The sequence below is a fragment of the Neolamprologus multifasciatus genome, chromosome 18 (assembly GCF_963576455.1).
Source record: "Neolamprologus multifasciatus chromosome 18, fNeoMul1.2, whole genome shotgun sequence".
NCBI lineage: Eukaryota > Metazoa > Chordata > Actinopteri > Cichliformes > Cichlidae > Neolamprologus > Neolamprologus multifasciatus.
This window is the reverse complement of record NC_140456.1, coordinates 34,568,225-34,591,496: the sequence shown is the minus strand read 5'-3', so window position 1 is coordinate 34,591,496 and position 23,272 is coordinate 34,568,225. Positions and strand designations below refer to the sequence as shown.

The window sequence follows — 23,272 nt, the reverse complement described above, 5'->3', positions numbered from 1 at the left end:
AGTCTGTCTTCTCTCTGTGTGTCTCTCTGCTACTGCTGTAGGCACGTATCAGGGTCAGTGGAGTGGTGGCATGCGTCACGGCTATGGAGTACGTCAAAGTGTTCCTTATGGCATGGCTTCTGTCATCCGCTCACCTCTACGAACTTCGCTGTCTTCACTCCGCAGTGAGCAGAGTAATGGTACAGTACTGCGTGACAGCCTATCCGATAGCCCTGCTGGCACACGTGGTGGTTTTGTGCTCAACTTCCAATCAGAAGGAGAGGGTTCAGAGAAGAGAAAGGGTCTTTTTCGCCGTGGCTCCTTTTTTGGTAGCCTTCAGCGACTACGCAAATCTGATTCCCGCTCATCAATTTCTAGTAAGCGCAGTTCAGCACACAGTGACACTACTATGAGCCGCATCAGTTCAAGTGACGCCAACTCTACCATTAGCTTTGGAGATGGAGACCCTGGCGATGACTACTTGCCTCTTGAGGACAGTGTGGATGCTACCACCACCGAGTCGTATGTGGGCGAGTGGAAAAATGACAAACGCAGTGGCTTTGGTATCTCTGAGCGGTCTAATGGCATGAAATATGAAGGCGAGTGGTTGAATAATAAACGCCATGGCTATGGCTGCACCATCTTTCCTAATGGGACGAAGGAAGAAGGGAAGTACAAGAACAATACGCTGACCCGGGGTATCAGGAAGCAGCTGTTCCCACTAAAGAATACCAAGACCAAACAAAAAGTGGATCGTGCCATTGAAGGAGCAGTGAGAGCAGCAGCCATCGCCAGAACCAAAGTTGAGATTGCCATCTCCAGGTAAAATATCCTGAGAACCATAAGGAAGTTACAACTACTTTTACCCCCTTTTTCTTTACTATATTGTAAGTATATTGGGTAGTATATACTGTATCTATCTATACTATTGTCAGAGCATATACTGCTCATTATTAAATACTATTAGTAATACTCTTAATACTACTCTGCATATTTTGGCTTGACACAAATACATTTTATTGCTCATTTTGACACACTGGCTTACAAATGTAATTGAAACTTCACAGTAAGCATATGGTACTTAGTATTTAAGTGGAATGAAAAAATATTTGCTGCTTGTTAGTTTGGGATTTTCTTTCATATTTGTCACACGTGTTTCGGATGATCAAATATATTTTAAAACTGGACAAAGATAACCCAAGTAAATACAAAATACAGTATGTAAATGCTACTTTAGTTTATTAAAAGAAAAAAAGCTTTCCAACCCTACCTGCCCTATGTGAAAAAGTAACCGTTACATCCCCAAAACCTTTGGAAAAATATTCTGTCTAAACTTTTTTAAAGGGTTGAGTCTGGTTACATCTGGTGTAAAACTAACACCATTTCAAGCCTGTTTTTCAACAGTTTTAACTGCACATCCCCCATCTCAAATATCATCAGCACCCCTAAATGCCCTCCTCCCACTGCCTCACTGATCTCTCCTCCTGTAACACCTGCATATTCCCCTGTACTCCTAACCAACCCCTGAAGTCCCCACCAGTCAAGCCAACACCAGCATCACTTCCACCTCAATCTCCTCTGCCGGCATGCATCTCAGCCCCAGAAACCCATTTTAGATGCCATACCTAGAATCTACTGGAGCCACTCACTCAATTTTGGGCACAGTGACCCGAGTATTCTGATTACTACAGGGACAACAGTTGCCTTCAGCTTCCACATATTTTCTATCTCCTCTCTCAGCCTTGTTATTTCTCAGGTATCTTGTTCCTATTTCCTGATGTTGCTATTGCTACATCTTATCACTACAGCCATCCTCCTCTGCTTGGACCCAACTACTACGTCTGGCTGGTTAGCCTTGGCACTTCCAGGCCATACTCGGCAACGGTGCATACTATGCCATCCACTTCATTATAGCGTTCCATGTATGATCTGCCAACTAGTATTTATAATCTTTGCTGTTCTTGCTCCTTTTCTCTCTTGGGTTTCTGCTGCCTGAGGTATCACCAGGCACATGATCATTCGTGGCCATCTTTCTGATGTACTGATGGATTGTTGTTGTTGTTCTTACATCCTGGATAGTAATTCTAAACTCACTATTCGTTGGCCTGGATTTGGTATGAAACCTTCGATACGTGGTAAAGGCTTTTCTTTTTTTAATGTCAGTGGTTTCTATCTCCTCCCTTGGCTAGCTTATTATTCCAGCAGGGTATCTGGCAGGGCATAGGTGTTGATTACCTAGAGCTTGTTCTTCCCATTCAGCAGACTCCTCAGGATTTGCCTTGCTCTTTGGTGAAGGCAGCTTCTCTAGTGGCCTCTTCATTGTTCAATTCACCTCTTGTATTCCCATGTAATTCTAGCTATCCTCAATATCTGCAACATTGCATTCGGATAGTGCAGTCTGCTCAGTTCTGACTACTTTCCATCTTTTTGTTGTTCAGGCTTACGTAGAACAGCAGTGGGGACAGGGTAGGGCTGGGCGATATGGCCTAAAATCCATATCACGGTATAATTTGAAGCAAGTGCGGTAACGATATATATCGCGATATATTCTTTTCTTCCGTATAACGTATTTTACGCACTATAAGGCGCACTTAAAATCCTTTAATTTTATCAAAAATCGTCAGTGCACCTTATGTGTGAATTCTGGTTGTGCTTACTGACCTCGAACCGATTTTATGTGGTACATGGCGCCCAGAAATCTGTCGAAAATGTTTCAGTATGACTTTGGTAAGCTGTGAAGCCGCACCGCTTGATGGATTGCCGGAGCATTACGGCTGCCGTAGTCAGGAGCCTCGCGGAGTGATCTGGGTCCAAAACTCCGTCTGCTTCAGGTCCCAAAGTCAATCGAACACTGCGGCATCACTGAGAGTTACAAACTGTCTGAATTCTTTCCAGTGTTGCCAACTTAGCGACTTTGTCGCTATATTTAGCGAGTTTTCAGACCCCCTTAGCGACTTTTTTTTTCTAAAAAGCGACTAGCAACAAATCTGGCGATTTTTCTGGTATTATTGGAGACTTATTTATGACGACTTTTTGACGTGAAAACGCGTATCGCTCTTACTCTCAACAAGCAGCGGTGCTGCCGTGGGCACCTCACCCGTGCCAAGGCGCTCATAGGCGGATGATAGTCCTCCCCCAGCTGCTATCAGGGCAGGAGACGTTCACACCTGTGCGTCCAAACGGCAAATGAATCCCGCATGAGCGAAGCCGCTGCTCCGCACTGACTGTAACGCAGTCAGTTCTTCTTTTACTGTTATGCTGTTTTGTGGATCACAAGGTTTAAAACTACTTATAAACACACACACAGTAACTCCACCAGAGTGCCAATTTTGGGTCACTTTTGCAGGTGTTCTGGGAATCCATCCTACCTCAAAAAACATCCTACCCAATGTTTCTGCGCAGACGCGGCACATGTGCACAACACCAAAGCCAAATTAACTTCTTTTTCTCTCACCCATCTGGAATACTTCTTAAGGTTATGGTTATGGCGCGCTTTTAAGCGCTTTGGGTGCCTTGAAAAGCGCTATATAAATCCAATCCATTATGGTTAGGGTTATGGTTAGGGGTAGGGTTAGGTTTAGTCACCGTCAAATTATAATACGGGTAGGACGATTTGTCAGAATAGGATGGTTTCTCAGAACACCGGTCCAAGCCCGGATAAAGGAGCAGGGTTGGAATTGTGACATTAAAAAACAATAATTGCTAAAAGAAATTTAATTTATAGTTCTAAATAAATTCTAACTGCATTTAGGATGTTTTTTTCTCACTTTTTGTCTCTTCCACGATGTTATTTCTGTGTAGGTTACAGAGAGGTTACAATTACATTGGCAGAGGCTTCCATGTGGTGTTAGGCAGTTTATTGGACGTTAGTTAGATGGGACCAGTCCCTTCTGAATGGGACCAGTCCCTTCTGAGGGTCCTTGGTAATCAAGACTGTCCAGCCTTCAGTTAGCTGTTCCAGTTGAATCCATTAGCTGCTGGTTCATTTGTTCTGCCAGGTGCTCACTGAATACAGTTGGGTTCTTTAGCCAGTAGGTGTGAATGATGTGCGGGCCTGGTGCTGGCGAACTCATGCTTGAGACTCTTTCTTGGATGTGATGGTCACATCACATGACATGCAGTTTAGAGTGGTTGCTATGGGGTGTTCTTAGATCCACTAAACACTGAGCATTGTTGTTGTGTTGCATCCTTCTCCCATATGCTATTCCAGTGTTGCTCCATCTCCAGCCTTGGTGGTACTGCTCTCATTGTTTTCCTGCCTTATATTAATGCATCTTTGATGGTTTAGTAGAGAACATCTGGTTTATTCTCATGGTTTCTACTTCTAGTATACCTCTTAAGGCGGTTAGCCAAGACTGTGTGTCTTTGTTTGGTTGTTTCAAAGGCCTCAGATATTAGCAGCTTGTTGTACTTCTACACTCCATTCTTCCTCATACCTTTCTGCAGTTTAAATATTTTGCTAACTTCCTGCAGTTTTCCCTTGATCCCAGCCTCTTTCTGCATGGTGGGTATTGCTACTTGTGGCTGGTCAACTTATAGCCAAGCATCTCAAGGATCACTGTTGCTGTGGTATAGATCAGCTGGTTGGTTTTAGTAATGATCACAGCAGGGATTTTATGTAATGTTGGATTCAAATGTTGCATCACTTTGACCTTCAGATACTAACCCCAAGTTGCTCTCCGATACATCCATCAGAGTATGCATGTGTGTGAATGCTTAGATGGAATGCACTTAAAGTGTAGAAGAAAGTGCTTGTGTGCATGGCTGTGAATGGGTGAATGTGATCTATATAAGTGCGCTATATAAGAATCAGTCCATTCACCATTTTAAGTCTGGATGTGCTGAATAGTGTTCATTAAAATTGATGCACATTTCTAATCAAATGTGATACCCATGTAACCCTCTACATAGTTTTAATGTTTCTTTTTCTATACTGTTGCATTTTAATCACCCTTTGGTTTTTACCTCTTTAGCCAGTTTGGCAGAAATGCTTTGTTAGATTGACAGAGAAACCACATTCCTCAGTACAGCACCAAGAAAGCTCTTAGGGGTTTATACCCCATCCTAAGACACCTGGGAAGCTCTTGGGCGGGTAAACAAACATATGTATTAGTTTCCTCATTATTTCATCATTAAGGAGATAAAAGAAGTGAAGTTGATTCGAAGTGTTGAACAAAAAATCTGATATATTTTCACTGAACCTTTTAATATGAAATCAAAAGAAATGAGTGAAGGGGGCTATTATTAGGCAGGAAAAATAAATAAAATGTACCAATTGGAGAGATAACAAAAACAGTCTGGTCCATTCCTTTAAAAAATATCAAATCAAATCAAATCAAATGAATTCAGCAACACTAAAAGCCCCGAAAGACCCCTCAAGGCAACAAAAGTAGATATTTACAAAATCCTTTCCTTGATTAAGAGAAAAACTCGTCAGTTACTGGCCAAGTCAAAAACACACAAAGACGAAGGCTTATCGTTGTCAAAGTCTACAATTAAGAGAAATGTCCAGCCAACATCAAAGGAGAAAAAAACCCCTAAAAGCTGTATGCGTCACATTTCTTCACAGCTGCCTTGCATATCAATGCTTTTTAGAAGCCCCAGATGGCAGCCCCATGGAAACTGTTGAAACACTTCCAAATAAACCAGACAGAGTACACTATGCTGTGAGTATGTTAGTTACTAATGAGTATATGGATTCTTGCAGGACGTCCCATGCCCGGGTCAAAGCAGAGTGTGCAGATCAGGCTTCACAATCAGCCTGCCAGGATTCTGATATTGCCCGAGCTGTGGCCAGGGAGCTCTCCCCATCTTTCCATCAGCCAGGTACTGTAACACCTGCACATGTTGTAGAGCTGCTGCTTGTAAACATGCGATGTTGAACTTCTGTTGTTAGGTTCAATTTGTGACCTTCTGTATGATTGAAATGCCTAAAAGGTTATGAAAGGTTTTAGAACAACTGTTTGAAGGTTGGGTTTGAAACCCTTTGAGGTTGTCTTGGTCCTCCCCTATTTTCTTCAAATTTTGCTACCAAGGAGCCAGATCATATTGCAATGTTTTTTTAAAAATGGTCTTTAGCAATAGTTCTCCATGCCTTCTGAAGGTTCTTCCAAAGGTTTGGATATCGGCTGCTTTTTCCACAAATTTTCAGTCCGGTCTTTGTACCTGATCATTTTCAGTGGAATGTTTTTTGTTAACATTAACCTGTGAACTTCAGACAAAAAAGGCGTGAAACAGTGTTGTATCTGCACACATTTTAAATTGTATCTTCAGGCACAAAATAAACTATTTTGATTGTATGATAAATGCCAAATATAACACAGTTTGACAGGCATAAGAGTATTTTTACATCGAAAAGTGATTCCCAAAGAGCTTTTATTTGAAACCTTGGCATATCTTGGCATGGTGTGTTCTTTAAAAAATTAAGAACCGGGGTGGCAGGAAGTAGAGCAGATCATCTACTGACTGAAAGTTTGGTGGTTCAATCCCTGGCTCCCCCTAGTCTGCATGCCAAATATCCTTGGGCAAGATATTAACCCCAAGTTGCTCTCTGGTACATAGTAGTTAGTAGGTAGTTAGTAAGCACTTCAAACTATAGAAGATAGTGCTTGGGTGAATGTGGCATGTTGTGTAGAGCGCTTTGAGTACTCGGGGAGAGTAGAAACTGCTATATAAGAATCAGTCCATTTACCATTTTTAAATAAGACTTAAGACAGTTTGGGCTGGATCTGGTGACCCTGAACACAGCCTTAGTTATGCTAAAATAGGTCTAGGCTGCTGGGGGTTTGCATGATGCACTTCTTCTTCTTCACTCACCTCTTTTTTATACAGTGTGTTTATACAACAACGATTCAATCATTGGTTTTAATTAATCGTTAGTTATTGTTAATCTCTTTCCGTCTTCCTCCACTCACCCAACCCCTCGTGCCAGATTACCACCCCATCCTGACCTTAGTGCTGCAGGAGGTTTCTTCCTGTTAAAAGTCGCAAAACTGTCGCCAAGTGCTTACTTATAAGGGTTCATGTGATTGTTGATCTTTTCTCTGTGTTATTGTAGGGTACCTTACAAAATAAAGTGCCTTGAAGAGACTTAAATTGAAGTGTACAGAGTGCTTTCGGTTCAGCACCCACGTCACTCAGCTCTCTAGCTGACTGCACTAAAAAAGGAAAAACGCTCATTGGAGAAACTATCATCACCTGCTGGTTAATATTTTAATTACACAGGTGGGTTGCACCTGAGACATTTGTTGGTTTTGAAGTCTCTTCATGTTCGGTGCATTGTCAAGAATTGCCGAGACTTTGATAGAGGGACAGGCATCAGTCTTTTGGGCAACGGGTGACATGGACTGCTGTGGTACAGGAGAGTAGTGGATAGGCCAGGCACTACCTGTGGGTGACCCCACAGGAACTAGATAGATCCAGTGTGGTGACTGTGGGTGCTGTTGTTGACCAGGACACCAAGTGGTGGTGATAGTACCAATTATCTCCATGAACACTTGATGTTTTGCTTGTTGCTGGCCTTGCATAGACTGGAATCTCTTTTTCTCTGCCTCTGCTGCGCTTTCAAAATCTATGCTTCATTTTCCTGTTTTAGACATTTCTGCTCAGCTTCATATAGTTCCTCCAGCTTCCTTCTCTGTTATGTATGACTGTGACAGATTCAAAGTTGTATTAGCTTTGGCCTCGTGTTTGCTCACATGAGCCTCAGGAATGGCCAGCCTTTCACAGCTTCGTCCACTCTCACCATCGTAGTCTGGATTGTTCTGACTTTACCGGGGATGTGTGCTGAAATGCAACAACAGGGCCACTTTTTTTCTCCATAACTCAGTGTCCTGATGGAAGTTTCTCCTCTAAAAAATAAAAGTTATCTGAATATTCAGTTATATGCTACGTACTGTATACATGGCATTCCTATTTCACTGTAGTCTGTGCCTTACCATTTGGTCATTGCCATTTACTGCAGCATTGAAATATATCGTATATATGCAGTTTGAATTGAAGTTAACACTAGCCACCAACTTTACTCCTATAAAAATTAATATCAGATTTGAATAACAACCTTATGATAACCTCCCCAATGTGTGTAGCTTTGCTCTCAAGTCCAGAACGTATAGTTTCTAGTTGTGCTTGGACCTTCCTCCCTGTTTCCTTCACTCAGCTCCAAGACCCCCTTCCTGCCGAGCAGCAAATCAAAGGGAGAAAATCCTGTGGACTGGGGCACCTCCCGCCTTGCAAACAACAGGGGGTCTAACCAGAGAGCCCGGTGGCATTCATCCTTTTAATAATCCATTTTAGGAATCATGGATTAATTAGATGTTCCAATTCGATTTCAATTCAATTCAATTCAATTTTATTTATATAGCACCAAATCGCAACAAAAGTCGCCTCAAGGCGCTTCATAGATACAGAGGAAAAACCCAACAATCATATGACCCCCTATGAGCAAGCACTGGCGACAGTGGGAAGGAAAAACTCCCTTTTAACAGGAAGAAACCTCCGGCAGAACCAGGCTCAGGGAGGGGCGGGGCCATCTGCTGTGACCGGTTGGGGTGAGAGAAGAAAGACAGGATAAAGACATGCTGTGGGAGAGAGACAGAGGTTAATAACAGATATGATTCAATACAGAGAGGTCTGTTAACACATAGTGAGTGAGAAAGGTGACTGGAAAGGAAAAGCTCAATGCATCATGGGAATCCCCGGCAGCCTACATCTATTGCAGCATAACTAAGGGAGGATTCAGGGTCACCTGGTCCAGCCCTAACTATATGCTTTAGCAAAAAGGAAAGTTTTAAGCCTAATCTTAAAAGTAGAGATAGTGTCTGTCTCCTGAATCCAAACTGGAAGCTGGTTCCACAGAAGAGGGGCCTGAAAACTGAAGGCTCTGCCTCCCATTCTACTTTTAAATACTCTAGGAACAACAAGTAGGCCTGCAGAGCGAGAGCGAAGTGCTCTAATAGGATGATATGGTACTACAAGGTCATTAAGATAAGATGGGGCCTGATTATTTAAGACCTTGTATGTGAGGAGCAGGATTTTGAATTCAATTCTGGATTTAACAGGAAGCCAATGAAGGGAAGCCAAAACAGGAGAAATATGCTCTCTCTTTCTAGTCCCTGTCAGGACTCTTGCTGCAGCATTTTGGATTAACTGAAGGCTTTTCAGTGAGTTTTTTGGACATCCTGATAATAATGAATTGCAGTAGTCTAGCCTGGAAGTAATAAATGCATGAACTAGTTTTTCAGCGTCACTCTGAGACAGGATATTTCTAATTTTAGAGATGTTGCACAAATGGAAGAAAGCAGTCTTACATATTTGTTTAATATGTGCGTTGAAGGACATGTCCTGATCAAAAATGACTCCAAGGTTCCTCACAGTGTTACTGGAGGCCAAGGTAATGCCATGCAGAGTAAGAATCTGGTTAGATACCATATTTCTAAGCTTTTCAGCGCCGAGTACAATGACCTCAGTTTGATCTGAATTAAGAAGCAGAAAGTTAGCGGCCATCCAGGTCTTTATCTCTTTAAGACATTCCTGCAGTTTAACTCAGTTGTGTGTGTTATCTGGCTTCATGGACAGATAGAGCTGGGTGTCATCTGCATAGCAGTGTAAATGTATGCTATGTCTTCTAATGATGCTGCCTAAGGGAAGCATGTATAATGTAACAGAATTGGTCCTAGCACTGAACCCTGTGGAACTCCATAATTAACCTCGGTGTGTGAAGAGGACTCTCCATTTACATGCACAAATTGGAGTCTATTAGATAGATATGATACAAACCACTGCAGCACAGTACCTGTAATACCTACAGCATGTTCTAATCGCTCTAATAGGATATTATGGTCAACAGTATCGAACGCTGCACTGAGGTCTAGCAGGACAAGCACAGAGATGAGTCCACTGTCAGAGGCCATAAGAAGATCATTTGTAACCTTCACTAAAGCTGTTTCTGTGCTGTGATGAACTCTGAAACCTGACTGAAACTCTTCAAATAAACCATTCCTCTGCAGATGATCTGTTAGCTGTTTGACAACTACTCTTTCAAGGATGTTTGATATGAAAGGAAGGTTGGAGATTGGCCTATAATTAGCTAAGACTGCTGGGTCTAGAGATGCTTTTTGAGTAAAGGTTTAACTACAGCCAGCTTGAAGGCCTGTGGTACATAGCCGATTATTAGAGATAGGTTGATCATATTTAACCTCCTAAGACCCGAACTCTTCCACGGCATGCATTTTTAATTTCTATTTGGTATTTGGGCTGATTGGGTCCTGATGAATGTAAAAACAAAGATTTACCAGATTTTTTTTTTTTACCTAATTTTTGTTTCAGAGAAAAATTAGAGCCACATATGAGGATATTCATTTAGAATTTTGATAGAAAAGTAGCAGTATAATGTCCTCGTAAGTGGATATCAGACCCTTGTAGAGCAAAATTGAGTATTTTGGTCTAAATAACCCAAAATGTGATGTCCACATATGTGGACGCCAGGTCCTAGGAGGTTAAGATCGAAGAATGAATTAATGGCAGGACTTCTTTGAGCAGTTTTGTAGGAATGGGGTCTAAAAGACACGTTGATGGTTTGGAGGAAGTAATTATTGAAGTTAACTCAGAAAGATCAATTGGAGAAAAAGAGTCTAACTTAACATCAATGGTACTAAGAGTAGCTGTAGATAATATTACATCTGTGGGATGATTATTGGTAATTTTTTCTCTAATGATAAAAATTTTATTTGTGAAGAAGTTCATGAAATCATTACTAGTTAACGTTAAAGGGATGGTTGGCTCAACAGAGCTCTGACTGTTTGTCAGCCTGGCTACAGAGCTGAAGAGAAACCTGGGGTTGTTCTTATTTTCTTCAATCAGTGACGAGTAGTAAGATGTTCTGGCTTTGCAGAGGGCTTTCTTATAAAGCAGCAAACTATTTCTCCAGGCTTTCTCTGTATCTATGAAGCGCCTTGAGGCGACATTTGTTGTGATTTGGCGCTATATAAATAAAATTGAATTGAATTGAATTGAATTGAATTGATCCTCTAAATTTGTGACACGCCATTTCCTCTCCAGCTTACGAGTCATCTGCTTTAGGCTACATGTTTGAGAATTATACCACGGAGTCAGGTACTTCTGATTTGAGACCTTAGTTTTCACCGGAGCTACAGTATCCAGAGTCGTACACAATAATTATTTTATCTGAGCTGAGAACTAAATCAGATAAAAAGTCTGAGAAATCAGACAGAAACTCTGTGTAAGGCCCAGGTGGACAATAGATGATAACAAGTAAGACTGGTTTCTGAGTTTTACAGCTGGGGTGGACGAGGCTAAGCATCAGGCTTTCAAATGAATTAAAAGTCTGTCTGGGTCTTTGGTTGATTAATAGGCTGGTGTGAAAAATTGCTGCCACACCTCCCCCTCAGCCTGTGCGTTGAGGTTTCTGGTAGTTAGAATGACTCGGGGGTGTTGATTCATTTAAACTAACATAATCATCTTGCTGCAACCAGGTTTCTGTAAGGCAGAGTAAATCAATTTGTTGATCAATTCATGTACTAACAGAGACTTGGAGGAGAGAGACCTTATATTTAATAACCCACATTTCACTGTTTTACTCTTTGGTTCAGATGTGGATACTGTATTGTTCTTTTTTTGTGATTGTGTATGTTTAAGTTGTTTGTTGCTGGTTTTTAGTTTGTTTTTTGTTGTTGTTGTTTTTTGTTTGTTTGTTGTTGTTTTTTGCCTGTCCCATTTGGTTCTTTAGCCGTCAGAATTGTTGTCTGAAGACCAACAAGGATACCCAATGGAATTATTTTGCCAAATGGATCATCATGGCCGTATTGGTCCATTTGATCGACCTTTGTTTTTATTATTTATTTTATTTTATTTTCAGTTGTTACAGACGGGACAGACATGAGTGAGGGATAGGAAAGGGAGAAAGAAAGAGAAAGGAAAAGAAAAACAGAAGTGGAGAGGGACAGTGAGAAAGGGGGGAAGAAAAAAAAATCTCCGGGATCACCTGTTGAGAGAAAAAGAATAGAAAACAAGCAAAAAAAACCAAAGCAACATACTTTAGTTTGTTTTTTGTTTGTTTGGGAGCTGACGCAGTCTTTATGGAGATGGGTTTTTTGGGGGGGTAGCAGGAGGAGAGAAGCTGCAGAGAGGCATGTAAGACTGCAACTCTGCTTCCTGGTCCCAACTCTGGATAGTCATATTTTGGGGGGTTTAATAAATTTGTCCATGTTTCTAGAAATGAGAGCTGCTCCATCCAAAGTGGGATGGATGCCGTTTCTCCTAACAAGACCAGGTTTCCTCCAGAAGGTTTGCCAATTATCTATGAAGCCCACATGCTCCACCAACCTGGCTGTCTGAAAGTGGTAGATGCTGGTCCAAATAAATTGAATCTCTAATAATTTGCACATTTCTTTCAGTGTGAAAGACATGTGCGATGTGCAATAGTCAGTCAGTCAGTATCGCTTTAAAGAGATACTCACCCACTCTGACTCCAACCCTGGGTTAGATCAGAGTTTGGGGGACCAGGTTCTGGATGCAGCCCAAATCCATATATATATATAGCCTTGTGTATACCCCCTTGGTAACTTACCGGTGCGCTGTACGTCCCTCTCAGATGGATAGAGGGTGTTGGAGGGCCTGCAACATGGAACACCTGTCTGACCTCCACCCATAGGCATTCCCGGCAGATGTGTCCTTATCACCTGCACCTCCAACACTCCTGCCCAAAGCTCATGTGGGTCCTGGTGCAGTGCCTGGGAAGGCAAAACAGGGAGATGTGATTGCAGGACAGAAGGGAAACCAGCATCTCGGAGCTGAGACTGGCCTCATCCCACTCGCTAGGCGGCCGCGTCTCTTAGTCTCCTCCAGCCATGCTGCTTGTGGATCTCTGCCAGCATGACTACCACCTCCAGGCTCGCTGGTCGAGAGCAGTGGACCCATTGCGCTGTCTTCCCAGGGAACCCCTCCACGAATTGTTCAAGGTCCACCAGCTCAAACTGCCACGCTTCCCCCTCTGATGCCCCGGGCTGCAGCCACCACATCAGAGAACCGCTGGGCCCATGAACTGCTGAGTGGAGGGCCAATCCTCTGCCGACATTGCACTTTTCCAGAATTGCCAGCGGTCCAGCATGGCCCGGCAGATGTTGGTAAAGCACCACAATGCCGGCAGCAAGCTCAGGGCCACCATCTAAGCCTCCCTCGATAGCAGCAGCAACCACTCGTCCATAGGCCACTGACACCCCTCTGCTGTGGCCAGAAGTGTCTTCAGTTTCCCCTTACACACCACCATGTACTGTTTGTGCATGGCTGTGAGCTCTGCCGCCATCTGACCCAGCAGCTGGGCCAGCTGTACAGGCTATGGATCTGACATGCATCCTGCGTTTTTGGGACAACTGTGATAGACAGACCCAGTAAACAGCATTTTCAGGTAAGTGACCGTTTATTTAAAGACTTCTTTGAGTTTTGCTGTGGCAGCTTTCCAGCTGACATGTCTCAGCTTGGCAACAACAACCCTCTGCCAGGTCCCTGCATCAGTAAAAAGGAAGAGCCTGATTAGCAGACTGGCCCCAGCTGCACTGCCAGTCTCTCTGGCACTGTGCTCTGAGCCCACTGTGCCACCCCTTTTCTGCAGCGGAGCCACAGACCACACCTCCACCACAGTGGTGTTAATACATGGTGTCCAAATTTGTAACTGTTCCAACTGTAATTATTTTTCGTTTTTTTAGGGTTTTTTTAAGGCAGCTGTGTCCGATCTGACACGTCTTTCAAACTAAGTGTAGAGAACAAAAAGTCTTTGTGTGTGTGTGTGTGTGTGTGTGTGTGTGTGTGTGTGTGTGTGTGTGTGTGTGTGTTTCTAGGACCCGACTACACACTGCAGAAGTACAGTGACTCGCAAGATGTAACGGAGAAGCCCAGAGAGGAGACAAAAGAGAAATCTCCTCCGGGGAGCCCACATTTCTACAGGAAAGGCACAACACCAAACCAGTCTCCATCTGCAAGCCCAGGTCCCAGCCCTAGTCCTTCACCTACTGCTGCTAAAAAGGCTTTTTACAGCAGTAAAACTCTTGCCTCTGATGCAGCAGCGGAGGCTTTGACAGCAGGTAAGCAACTTTATTGAATGTTTGTCTATCAGATATTAGCTGTAGTAGTAATACAGCTAATTTCTACATATTTACTGCAACAGGAGGTTTCCCAACAGTCTGGAGGAAGTTCTCCTGAAAGCTGTTATTTTTTCTTTGACTCTGTAGTTCATCTCATCCTGAACCATCTGCGTTTGGCGGGTTTAGGTTGGATTAGGTTATAGAGACTCATGGTTTGCCAATTAGGAAGCTGGAGGGTCTTTTTGCTTATTGTCTTGCTGAAAATTAAAAGCATCCCGCAGATACTGTGAAGCTGAACTGAGATGTGACGCTTGACTGAAATTCTACCTCCAGAGCTCAAGTTGCCTGAACCAGTATATTGTATACGCATTAGTCATTTGGTTAACTGTGGTCTCCATTACCCCTGTCTTTTTTTATTGTACAGGCATAACAAAAGCAGCGTCAAAACTTCCTCTGAGACAGCAAGTAAGGCAACAAGAGGCTTCTCCAGCAGTCAAACAGTCTGTTACCACAACAGTCAGCAGTAACTCAAGCAATGGACAGATTCACTCCCAGTACCCTGGTTACCATGTTAAAGCAACTCTTAAGATTCAACCCCCTGAAGAACCAATTGGTGTAGTGGGTGATCTTCACCCATCTGACCTTGTACACTTGCTGCCATCACCTGTCAAACAAATTCAACCACCAGCACCAAAACCCCTGCCAACCCCTATGCCTTCACAAGTTCCAGCAAAAGATGGCACCAAAGCACAAGAGCCTCCCAAAGAATCACAAAAAAAGGAATCAAGCAAATCAAGGAACCTTGCAGAAACCAAGAAAGCCAGTATGGAAATGGATCCTGAAATTGTAGAGGACAAATCGGTGAGTTGAGTTGCCGCACATATTTTTATAACATAGTATTCTAACAATCAGGGAGAATCGAACGCACAGTGAGTGTGCGTGTTCAGATTGTACTGACATGACTTATACTTTCTAGAATTTCCCACCAATGTTACAATAACTATAATCTGAATATGGATATATGTCCAGAATTAGGGCTGTTGCCATATCATGGTGCCCACGGTAATACCACATTACATTTTTACCTCATATAAAAGTGCCATATTTTGATATTAATGATATAACAATGCTATACATTTACATTCCCTAGCACACACACACACACACAGAGACATGTTTAGCAGTGAGGCCCACATTTCAGCCTTCAGTGGGATCTGATTATTCCAGATGTTGATGAGATGAGATGGATTTTAAATTAGAGTCTGGATTTAACAGGAAACCAATGAAGGGAAGCCAATACAGGAGAAATCTGCTCTCTCTTTCTAGTCCCTATCAGGACTCTTGCTGCAGCATTTTGGATTAACTGAAGGCTTTTTTTAGTTTTTAGGACATCCTGATAATAATGAATCTGTTTTTACAGGAGGAAGACATGCATGAAGTTGCAAGCAAGTTTAATGATGAAGATGTTTTTTAATTGGATTTGTAAAACAGCCTATTTCTATGGAAGAAAGTGAAAAACATATTTTCTGTCATTTCATTGTTTATTGTTTTATTACCTTGTGTAATATGAACAGCTATACGGCAGGTTTTTATCCATAGGAAATGCTGTAAAATTTGTGAAAATCCAGTTAAAAGTCCAAAGTTACTGGTTGTGCTTGTTTGCGTTGAGCAGCAGATCAAACAAGTTAACAATTATAAATGGTTTCAAACACACATCCAGGCCTGTGAGACTCATTTAGACACTCAGACACTAAGCCGTGGTTCTCTGGTACATGCAGACATTTCTGCATACGCTTTGTATATTTTATGTAATATTCAATAACGAACTGTAAATTTGGACTTTTTCAAGGAAGCATTTTTTTATTCAGTGTTTTCATTTTTAATGAATTTACTCCTACCGGGGAGAACACACATGAGGTTTAAGGCCTGGACAATGATGAAACCTGGAAAATGGTTGCAAATAAATATGGGTATCACTTTAGGCAGCTCCTAATTTTATGGATTCGACACTCAGCTTTGCCGTGTCTAATATCATTTCTGCTTGTTTCTTCACTTTTTCCCTACGCGATTGCATTTAATTCCTGCTCGTCTCTTTCTGTAGCTAGCCTGTATCGCTACACTAGCTGTCTTGAAAGCGTCACCCCCTCCCTTCTTTCACATAACAGTATGATTACAGTCAGTCTTGTGATTTGCTGCATGGTGTGCCCATCAAAATAAAGTCCTTCCTACATGGATTCTCAGCAGCTGCCACATACCGACAGGCCATTAATATTGACATATGAAATTATATCGCGGGCTGGATGTAGCCTTCAGACCGAGCAGTGTTCTCTCACACAGGGTTTAGTGGGGGTGGGGTGCTGCTGACTTCAACTGTGGATATAGTCGGACAGCAGGAAGAATACTTTGAGGACCTGCTTCTGTAGAGGACGCAGAGTGTGTGGATGAGGGGCACAATTTGCCTGCCACCAGGGGCAAGATCAACAAAGTAGTTAAACAACTACTTGGTAGCAGCAGGGCCTCTGGGGTGGATGAGTTGCTCTGACTTCCTTAAGGCTCTTGTTGTTCTAGGTCTGTCTTGAAGATCTGGCAAGGTGCTTCTGGATTGGTAGACTGGGGTGGTGGTTCCCATCTTTAAGAAGAGTTTCTGGAAGGTTATAGGGGGATCACACTACTCAGCTTCCCTGGGAAGATAGACTGTACCAGGGTACTGGAAAGGAAACTTTATCCGTTAATCAAATCTCAGATTGAGGACTGTTGCAAGAGCTACAGTTGTACACTGCCAGCAGTCAGTGTTGGACTCAGTCACCAATCCTGCTCATTATTTTTATGAACAGACATTTTAGGCATAGCCTCGTGCCTGAAGGCGTCCAGTTTGGTGGCTTCAGAATCTCACCTCTGCTCTTTGCAGATGATGTGGTTCTGTTGGCTTCAGTAGGTGGTGGCCTGTTTGACAAGTATTTGTCTTGCAAAATTTAAATAAAAATTATTTGCAGTTCAGATTTATTAACAAAATTCATAAATGGTATAATAAAGGTTGTTTGCAAACGAGCAAAAAAGAAAAGAGCGACAAACACACACACAGGGTGATATGAGTCTCTACAAGAGCAAAAGGTGATACTGTAAAGTGTGTGGCTGTATCAAAATGCTAAGCAACAAAAGGATTATAAGAAGATGACAAACAAATGTTACCAGAGACCTTCTGCAGAAGAAGAAAGTGGAAACTCTGAACTAGACAGCTGTCTTGGACAGCTACTATTTTCTGTTGCCATCTCCTTGTACAACTCCTCCATCTAATACACTGTAAACACTGCAATAGGTACACACTGTTGCACACGCTCTACAGTAAAAAGTTCACAGGTTAGAATTAAATGTCAATCATATATATTTCACCCTCCATCCTACCTCTCCTCTGGCAACCAAATTTCCCAGAGGAACCCACCCGAGGGATTAATGAAGTTTTATCTTATCTTATCTTATCCTATACTCTTCATATTTATAATTGAGCGATTTGTGCCAGCTCTTAAAGTGGTAAACTCTGTAACATATTGTATTATTTAAATAGTTTAGTCTGTTACTGTTACTGTCTTTGGGCAACTGTAATCCACACAATTTCCTGAGGGATTAATAAAGTATTCTGATCTCCACTGAACTGAATTCAAGAGGATATCTTTGCTAGTTTCCACTACATACTGTATGCTGTCAGTGTTTTTTACAGTCTTTTGATAGCGTCAGTAATCATAATGTTGCAAAATAAATGAAATAACTTAAAGAGCTTTCTTGTGTGTCTCCACAGGGCCCTAACTCTATCTTGGTGGTTCTTGTGATGCTGTTGAATGTAGGTCTAGCAATCATTTTTGTCCATTTCCTCACCTGACCAAATCTGGGCTCGGGTAAGAATTTGCAGCTGTATTTCACAACTGAAACTGGTTTGCTGTTGTATTTATCATCAGGAAAGACTGGTCATTTAGAATACAACCTCAATACAAACTGTATATAAAAACAGAAGTGCAGCGATCTGCAAAGCTATCATTTATTCACAACAGAAAACAGAAAGAGAAGCAAATGTTTACAATAAGACTGTACCCCTTTAAGAAAATATTACTTTATAAAAAAGTTAAGACGGTGGCAATAAAAGACTGGAAACTGTAAGTGGTACTAAAAAGAGGAACGTTTTACTAATACATACTAATTATTATAATTTTACAAGTAATCAAAAAGGAGTTATCTTTAAAATCCTTCTATTACTTTATACAGGTCCCAATGCTTTTCCCTGCTTTGTGCCCTCTCCACTACAGTGTCAGACCTCTCAGGTCATCAGGTGCACGTCTTTAAACTGTTCCCAGAATTAGATCCGAGTGTGGTGAGGGGGCTTTGAGTTACTGTGGTCCTTGTTTTTGGAACATGAGTCCCTCTTTAGTCCAGACATGTTTTCCACGAACGATCTAAAGAAGGAGCGTCTTGCTTTGTTACCTGTGCTCAGTTCAAAAGTCTGCATATCTGATGGGTTGGGATGCATTAGTGCTTATGGAATTGGCAACGCCATCATCAAAAGTGTTTAATATGTGGATCCAGCTATATGACGTCTGAAGTTCTTGCACATTTTTAATTTGTTGGTGTAAACATGATATTTTCTGTTGTGAATAAAATATGGCTTTATAATATTACATGCAATGCAAATTATTGAATTTTAGACATTTTTGGATTAAAGGCTCATCAGTCCGAGTCAAACATGGCTGCTGATTACATTCAAAACTGTATTCACTCCACTGACATGACTGTTGTATCATTAACACATTTTTGTTCTGTCCCTGCATGGCACCTTCACAATGCTACGGTTCTGCTTTGGTAATTCTTCTGTTTTCAGTTAGCCTGGAACGTTTGTGCTCCAATTAGCAAAACTGACCCTTGGACCTGGTTTGAATATATGTTTGACACTGACGGATGCACAGGACACGATGGAGTATCCATGGAGACTCCATCCTTGCCTCATCCTCTGGTGAAAGGACTACGAGGAAGAGAAAAATTAATAATTCAGTCATTTTTTCTAATCATTGTATTTTTTCAGGTTTCAGTTTATTGCACATCAAGTGTTACTGTGATGCTGTGGAAAGCCAAGTGAATAACTGGAACTGAGTGCCTGAGTAGACTGAGGGAAAGTGAAGCTTAGTTGGTTGTTTAAAGGGTAACACTGGTCTTTTTTTATTGTTTCTACTGCTATTGTCCTACAAAAGGACGATAAACAGCTACTAACAGTGATGTAGCCCTTTTCTCCCGTTTTTACAGAACATAAAACAGAGCACTGTCCCACTGGGTGGCGTTTTATTATGTATTATGACCAAAGCTGTTGTCATGTTCAGACACAGTCCTGTTTACGCTGCTTTGCTTGCTTCTTGGCCCACAATCATGACCTATAAACTTTAGGCCAAGGAGGTCCCGATCACTCGTCCAGGTAATTAAATCCATCTGGATGTAGCGTAATTATGTGATTACGCTACATCCAGATGAACAGAATCAACCTTTTGGGGTTTAGGATCTTTGAGAAATTTAAGATGTGGGGTAAAAAGTCCTGACAGTCCTGACTGACACACAAGAGCAAACTATATTAGTATCAGAGTATTCAGAATTGTGAGGGCAGCTTTGGATATTATTAATTTCATGAGCTGTTTGTAAACAAACTGTAGTTTTCAAATGGTTCATAAAGAAAGGAGACTTTACCAGGTGTTGCTTTGTTATGTGCTTTTAATAAACTAATAGGTGTTGGTAGAAATAATCACATGATGACAATTGTTCACATGAAAGTTGTGAGAATGATTCTGTAAAGCAGACATGGGATCCCTCTGATTTATACACAGGTTTCTTTTCTTTTGTGGCTTAATTTGGAAACCTTAATTCAAGTACACATTATAGCATTCAGTTGAAGGAAGTCTTCTGTCTCGCCAGACAGACGGACATAAAAACTACAAACATCACAAAGCTTTGCTGGTAGCAGGTCGATGCTCCAGGAAGCAGAATAAGTACATTTAAGTCTATTGTATAATGGATTTACCTTAACCATCAAGTTCTGCTGCTATTTTAAGAGCACTCCACTTTCTGTCTGCTTATGAAACTGTGATGTGAACAGTATATTATTCAGTGTGTCACAATGATGACAACACTTTAACTTGAACTGTGTTTGGGGACGAGGATGAACATGAATGGAGTACGATGGGGTGGTAAGCAAAGGCTGTGTTGGTCCCACGGATGTGCACACAACACACTCTGAGCCTGGTTCTGCTGGAGGTTTCTTCCTGTTAAAAGGGAGTTTTTCCTTCCCACTGTCGCCAAAGTGCTGCTCATAGGGGGTCATATGATTGTTGGGCTTTTCTCTGTATCTATGAAGTGCTTTGAGGCGATTTTTGTTGTGATTTGGCGCTATATAAATAAAATTGAATTGAATTGACAACAGCATGCACGAGGTTGTTTGCAGTGAATGAATCTCCTGTGATAATGCTCAGTTTATTAGAAGATTTGCTTCTTCCACAAATTTGAGATCACATAAAAGTGGTCTCAGTGGAACTCTGAGCCATCGAAAATAGCAGTTGTACTGGAAGTGGTCCAGAGATACCCACATATGTATAAACCAGTGCTGTGTCTACACATAAGACAGTTTAGCAAAGAACCAGTTTTAAAATGTATCTTTGCTACCAGCAGTCTGTTGGGGGGGGGGGGGATCGTTGCATCCCTAGTATTGAGTAAAAGTCACTTTAAGCTTGTCAGAATTTTTTTCTGCTTTTAACCTAATATACTGTATTTACATATATATGTGTGTGTGTGTTTTTAAGGTAAATGTAATTTTTAAAAAAGGAGTGACTTTACACTCTTTATGCTCCTTGGAGAGTGAGTGTGTTTGTTGATCTGTTCACATCCATTGCATATCAAACTTGATAACTTGTTCTCTGCAGCAGTGACCGGACTCCTGAATGACTTTACTCTAACAGCTACTTTTGTGACCTTGCAGTGGATCCATCCAGACTAGTCAGAGGGGCCCTTTTAAAAAACGACAGCAGACAGAACAGCAGACACAGACAAAACGGAGGCCTGAAAATAGCCGGGTGGAGGAGTGGATAAAAACACATGGAGGAATGAGGGGGGTGGCAAGGGAGAAAGATGAAACCATCACCACCCCTGGACTGTGTGAAAGTCTTTGGTGCCCAAGTCCAGCCTGATTGGACTGTTGATGACGTGTGACTTCAGAGTGCAGTGAAAGCTGAAGCTGGCAGTAGCTAGTTGGAAACCAGGCCTTTACCCTCAGCGAGATGAGCCAATGGGAGCAGAGTGGATTTGAGTGTCGGGCCTAGCATCTACACTGCCCATAAAAACCTGGAGTATGTGCCTGTTTATCAGTCAGTCCGACTGCTGAGTAAATTTTCACGTTTTGAAATGCTGCAATAAAAAGTTTGTGCCTTGTCCAGTTGAGATGTAAAGAGTTTGTTTTGTATATGATCAGTGAACAATAGCACGGACATTCAGTCGTTATGTTGCTCTTCTGTTCAGTTAGTTAGCCATCATTTACTTTGCACCAAGCATACATTGTCTAGAAGATAACTTTGCACTGATGCCCACTCTGCATCGCATGGAGTGATTTTTACTTCAGTTCAGCAAGAACAACTCACCTTTTCTCTCACATGTAAGTTCTCATAAGACGACTGTGATCTAGCTTGTGCACAGATTTCATCACATATGTGTGTGCGTCAGCAGTTTGTGTATGAGAGTGTGAGAGGATGGGCAGGTGTTGGGCTGGATAAGTTCAGAGATGCACTTTGAGTTGATGGAAGCCAACAGCTGCCTTACCGTTTTACAGAGTGACATGGTAGTGGGGAAGAATGGCTGGGCAGGAATGTGAAGCACCAAGCTGCTTCCCTGTGCCAGCTCCTAGGAGAGCGGCTCTATTTCTATTGGTCTGTTTATTGATCTGTTCACATCCATTTTTATCTGATTCTGTCTCAGTGCCTGCTTTTTTACTTTATTAAAACTTAACCATAGACGATATTTTCATTCACTGTCCACATTATTTCATTTAAAACTGGTTTATTGCACTTATAGTTTAGATCATTATGATGGCTGAATACCAGTCTGTGTATGTTGAATGTTAATATTTTAGTTGACAAATGAATCTGTCTTCCAGTGGGCTGAAAATGCACTCGAACCTCCACCGAAGCAGCTCACTCTTTGGACGATATTTACTTTTAAAGGAATATTATTGTATTTTGTATGTATCCATTTGTTTTCTTTGTTCTTTTTAAACCTTAGTTTATAGTGCAGTAAAAAGAAGTGCAAAGTGCAGGCTTTTGTTTGCCTTGTTAAAATCTATGTTAATATAAATGACAGAACTTTGAGTATAATTATTTTGTATTTATGTGGATATGAAACATGCACCATTTTATTGTATAATGAGTTTAAATGTGTGGTTCACTTGATGGTTATTACTCTGTTGACCTTGAAGGAGAGGTCACAGGTCAAATATGACATAATATTTGAAATATGGTCGTTTTTGACAATGCACTCTTTCACATTGTGGTTTCTAACTTATGAGGTTTTTGTCAATTTTCAACCAATAAATAAGTTGACCTTGAAGACCTGGATGGATGTAGCCCAAACTTTAACATGACCCCACTCTGGACCCTACAAAGTTTTATCAAAATGTGCTCAACACTTTTTTAGCTATTGTATTTTCAGACATGGTACACACATACATACACATGCAAACATGACAAACAAACATAACCACCTTGGAAAATTTAAAGTCTTATTAAAATTCTGGATTTTCCCCCAGAATCCTGGACTGGCTGGTGGAGCGACCGAATAAGACTTTGAAGCCCATGATTCATAGGTTTATTCACGGGGATGAAAGCAATCAGGATCACTGGTTAGAACCTTTGTTGCTTGCAGTGCGGGAGGTGCCCCAGGCCTCCATGGGATTTTCTTTCTTTGAGCTGCTGTTCGGCAGGAAGCTTGATTAAGGAAAACTGGGAGGAAGGTCCAAGCCCAGCTAAGAAGGACATTCAGTATGTTCTGGACCTGAGAGCAAAGACACACACTGGGAAGGTTATCACGAGAAAATTGTCTCCAGGCTCAGGAACTTCAGGAGTGCCTGTACGGCAGAGCGGCTAGAGGGAGACAAAGTGCTTGCATTACTCCCTTCTTTCATTTCAAAGTTG

General features: G+C 41.7%; 1 protein-coding gene across 1 annotated transcript in view; it reads left to right on the top strand.

The window, feature by feature from the left end:
• Positions 1-22,450, top strand: part of LOC146498463 (junctophilin-1-like) — a 37,898-nt gene extending 15,448 nt beyond the window's left edge. Inside the window, exons 2-7 of the mRNA XM_085139397.1 lie at positions 42-801; positions 5,687-5,805; positions 13,833-14,075; positions 14,500-14,936; positions 17,869-17,965; positions 21,073-22,450. Of these exons, the coding sequence (XP_084995523.1) occupies positions 42-801; positions 5,687-5,805; positions 13,833-14,075; positions 14,500-14,936; positions 17,869-17,949 (1,640 nt within the window). The 3' untranslated portion in view covers positions 17,950-17,965; positions 21,073-22,450. The remainder of the gene's footprint in view (positions 1-41; positions 802-5,686; positions 5,806-13,832; positions 14,076-14,499; positions 14,937-17,868; positions 17,966-21,072) is intronic.
• The last annotated feature ends 822 nt before the right edge of the window (positions 22,451-23,272 follow it).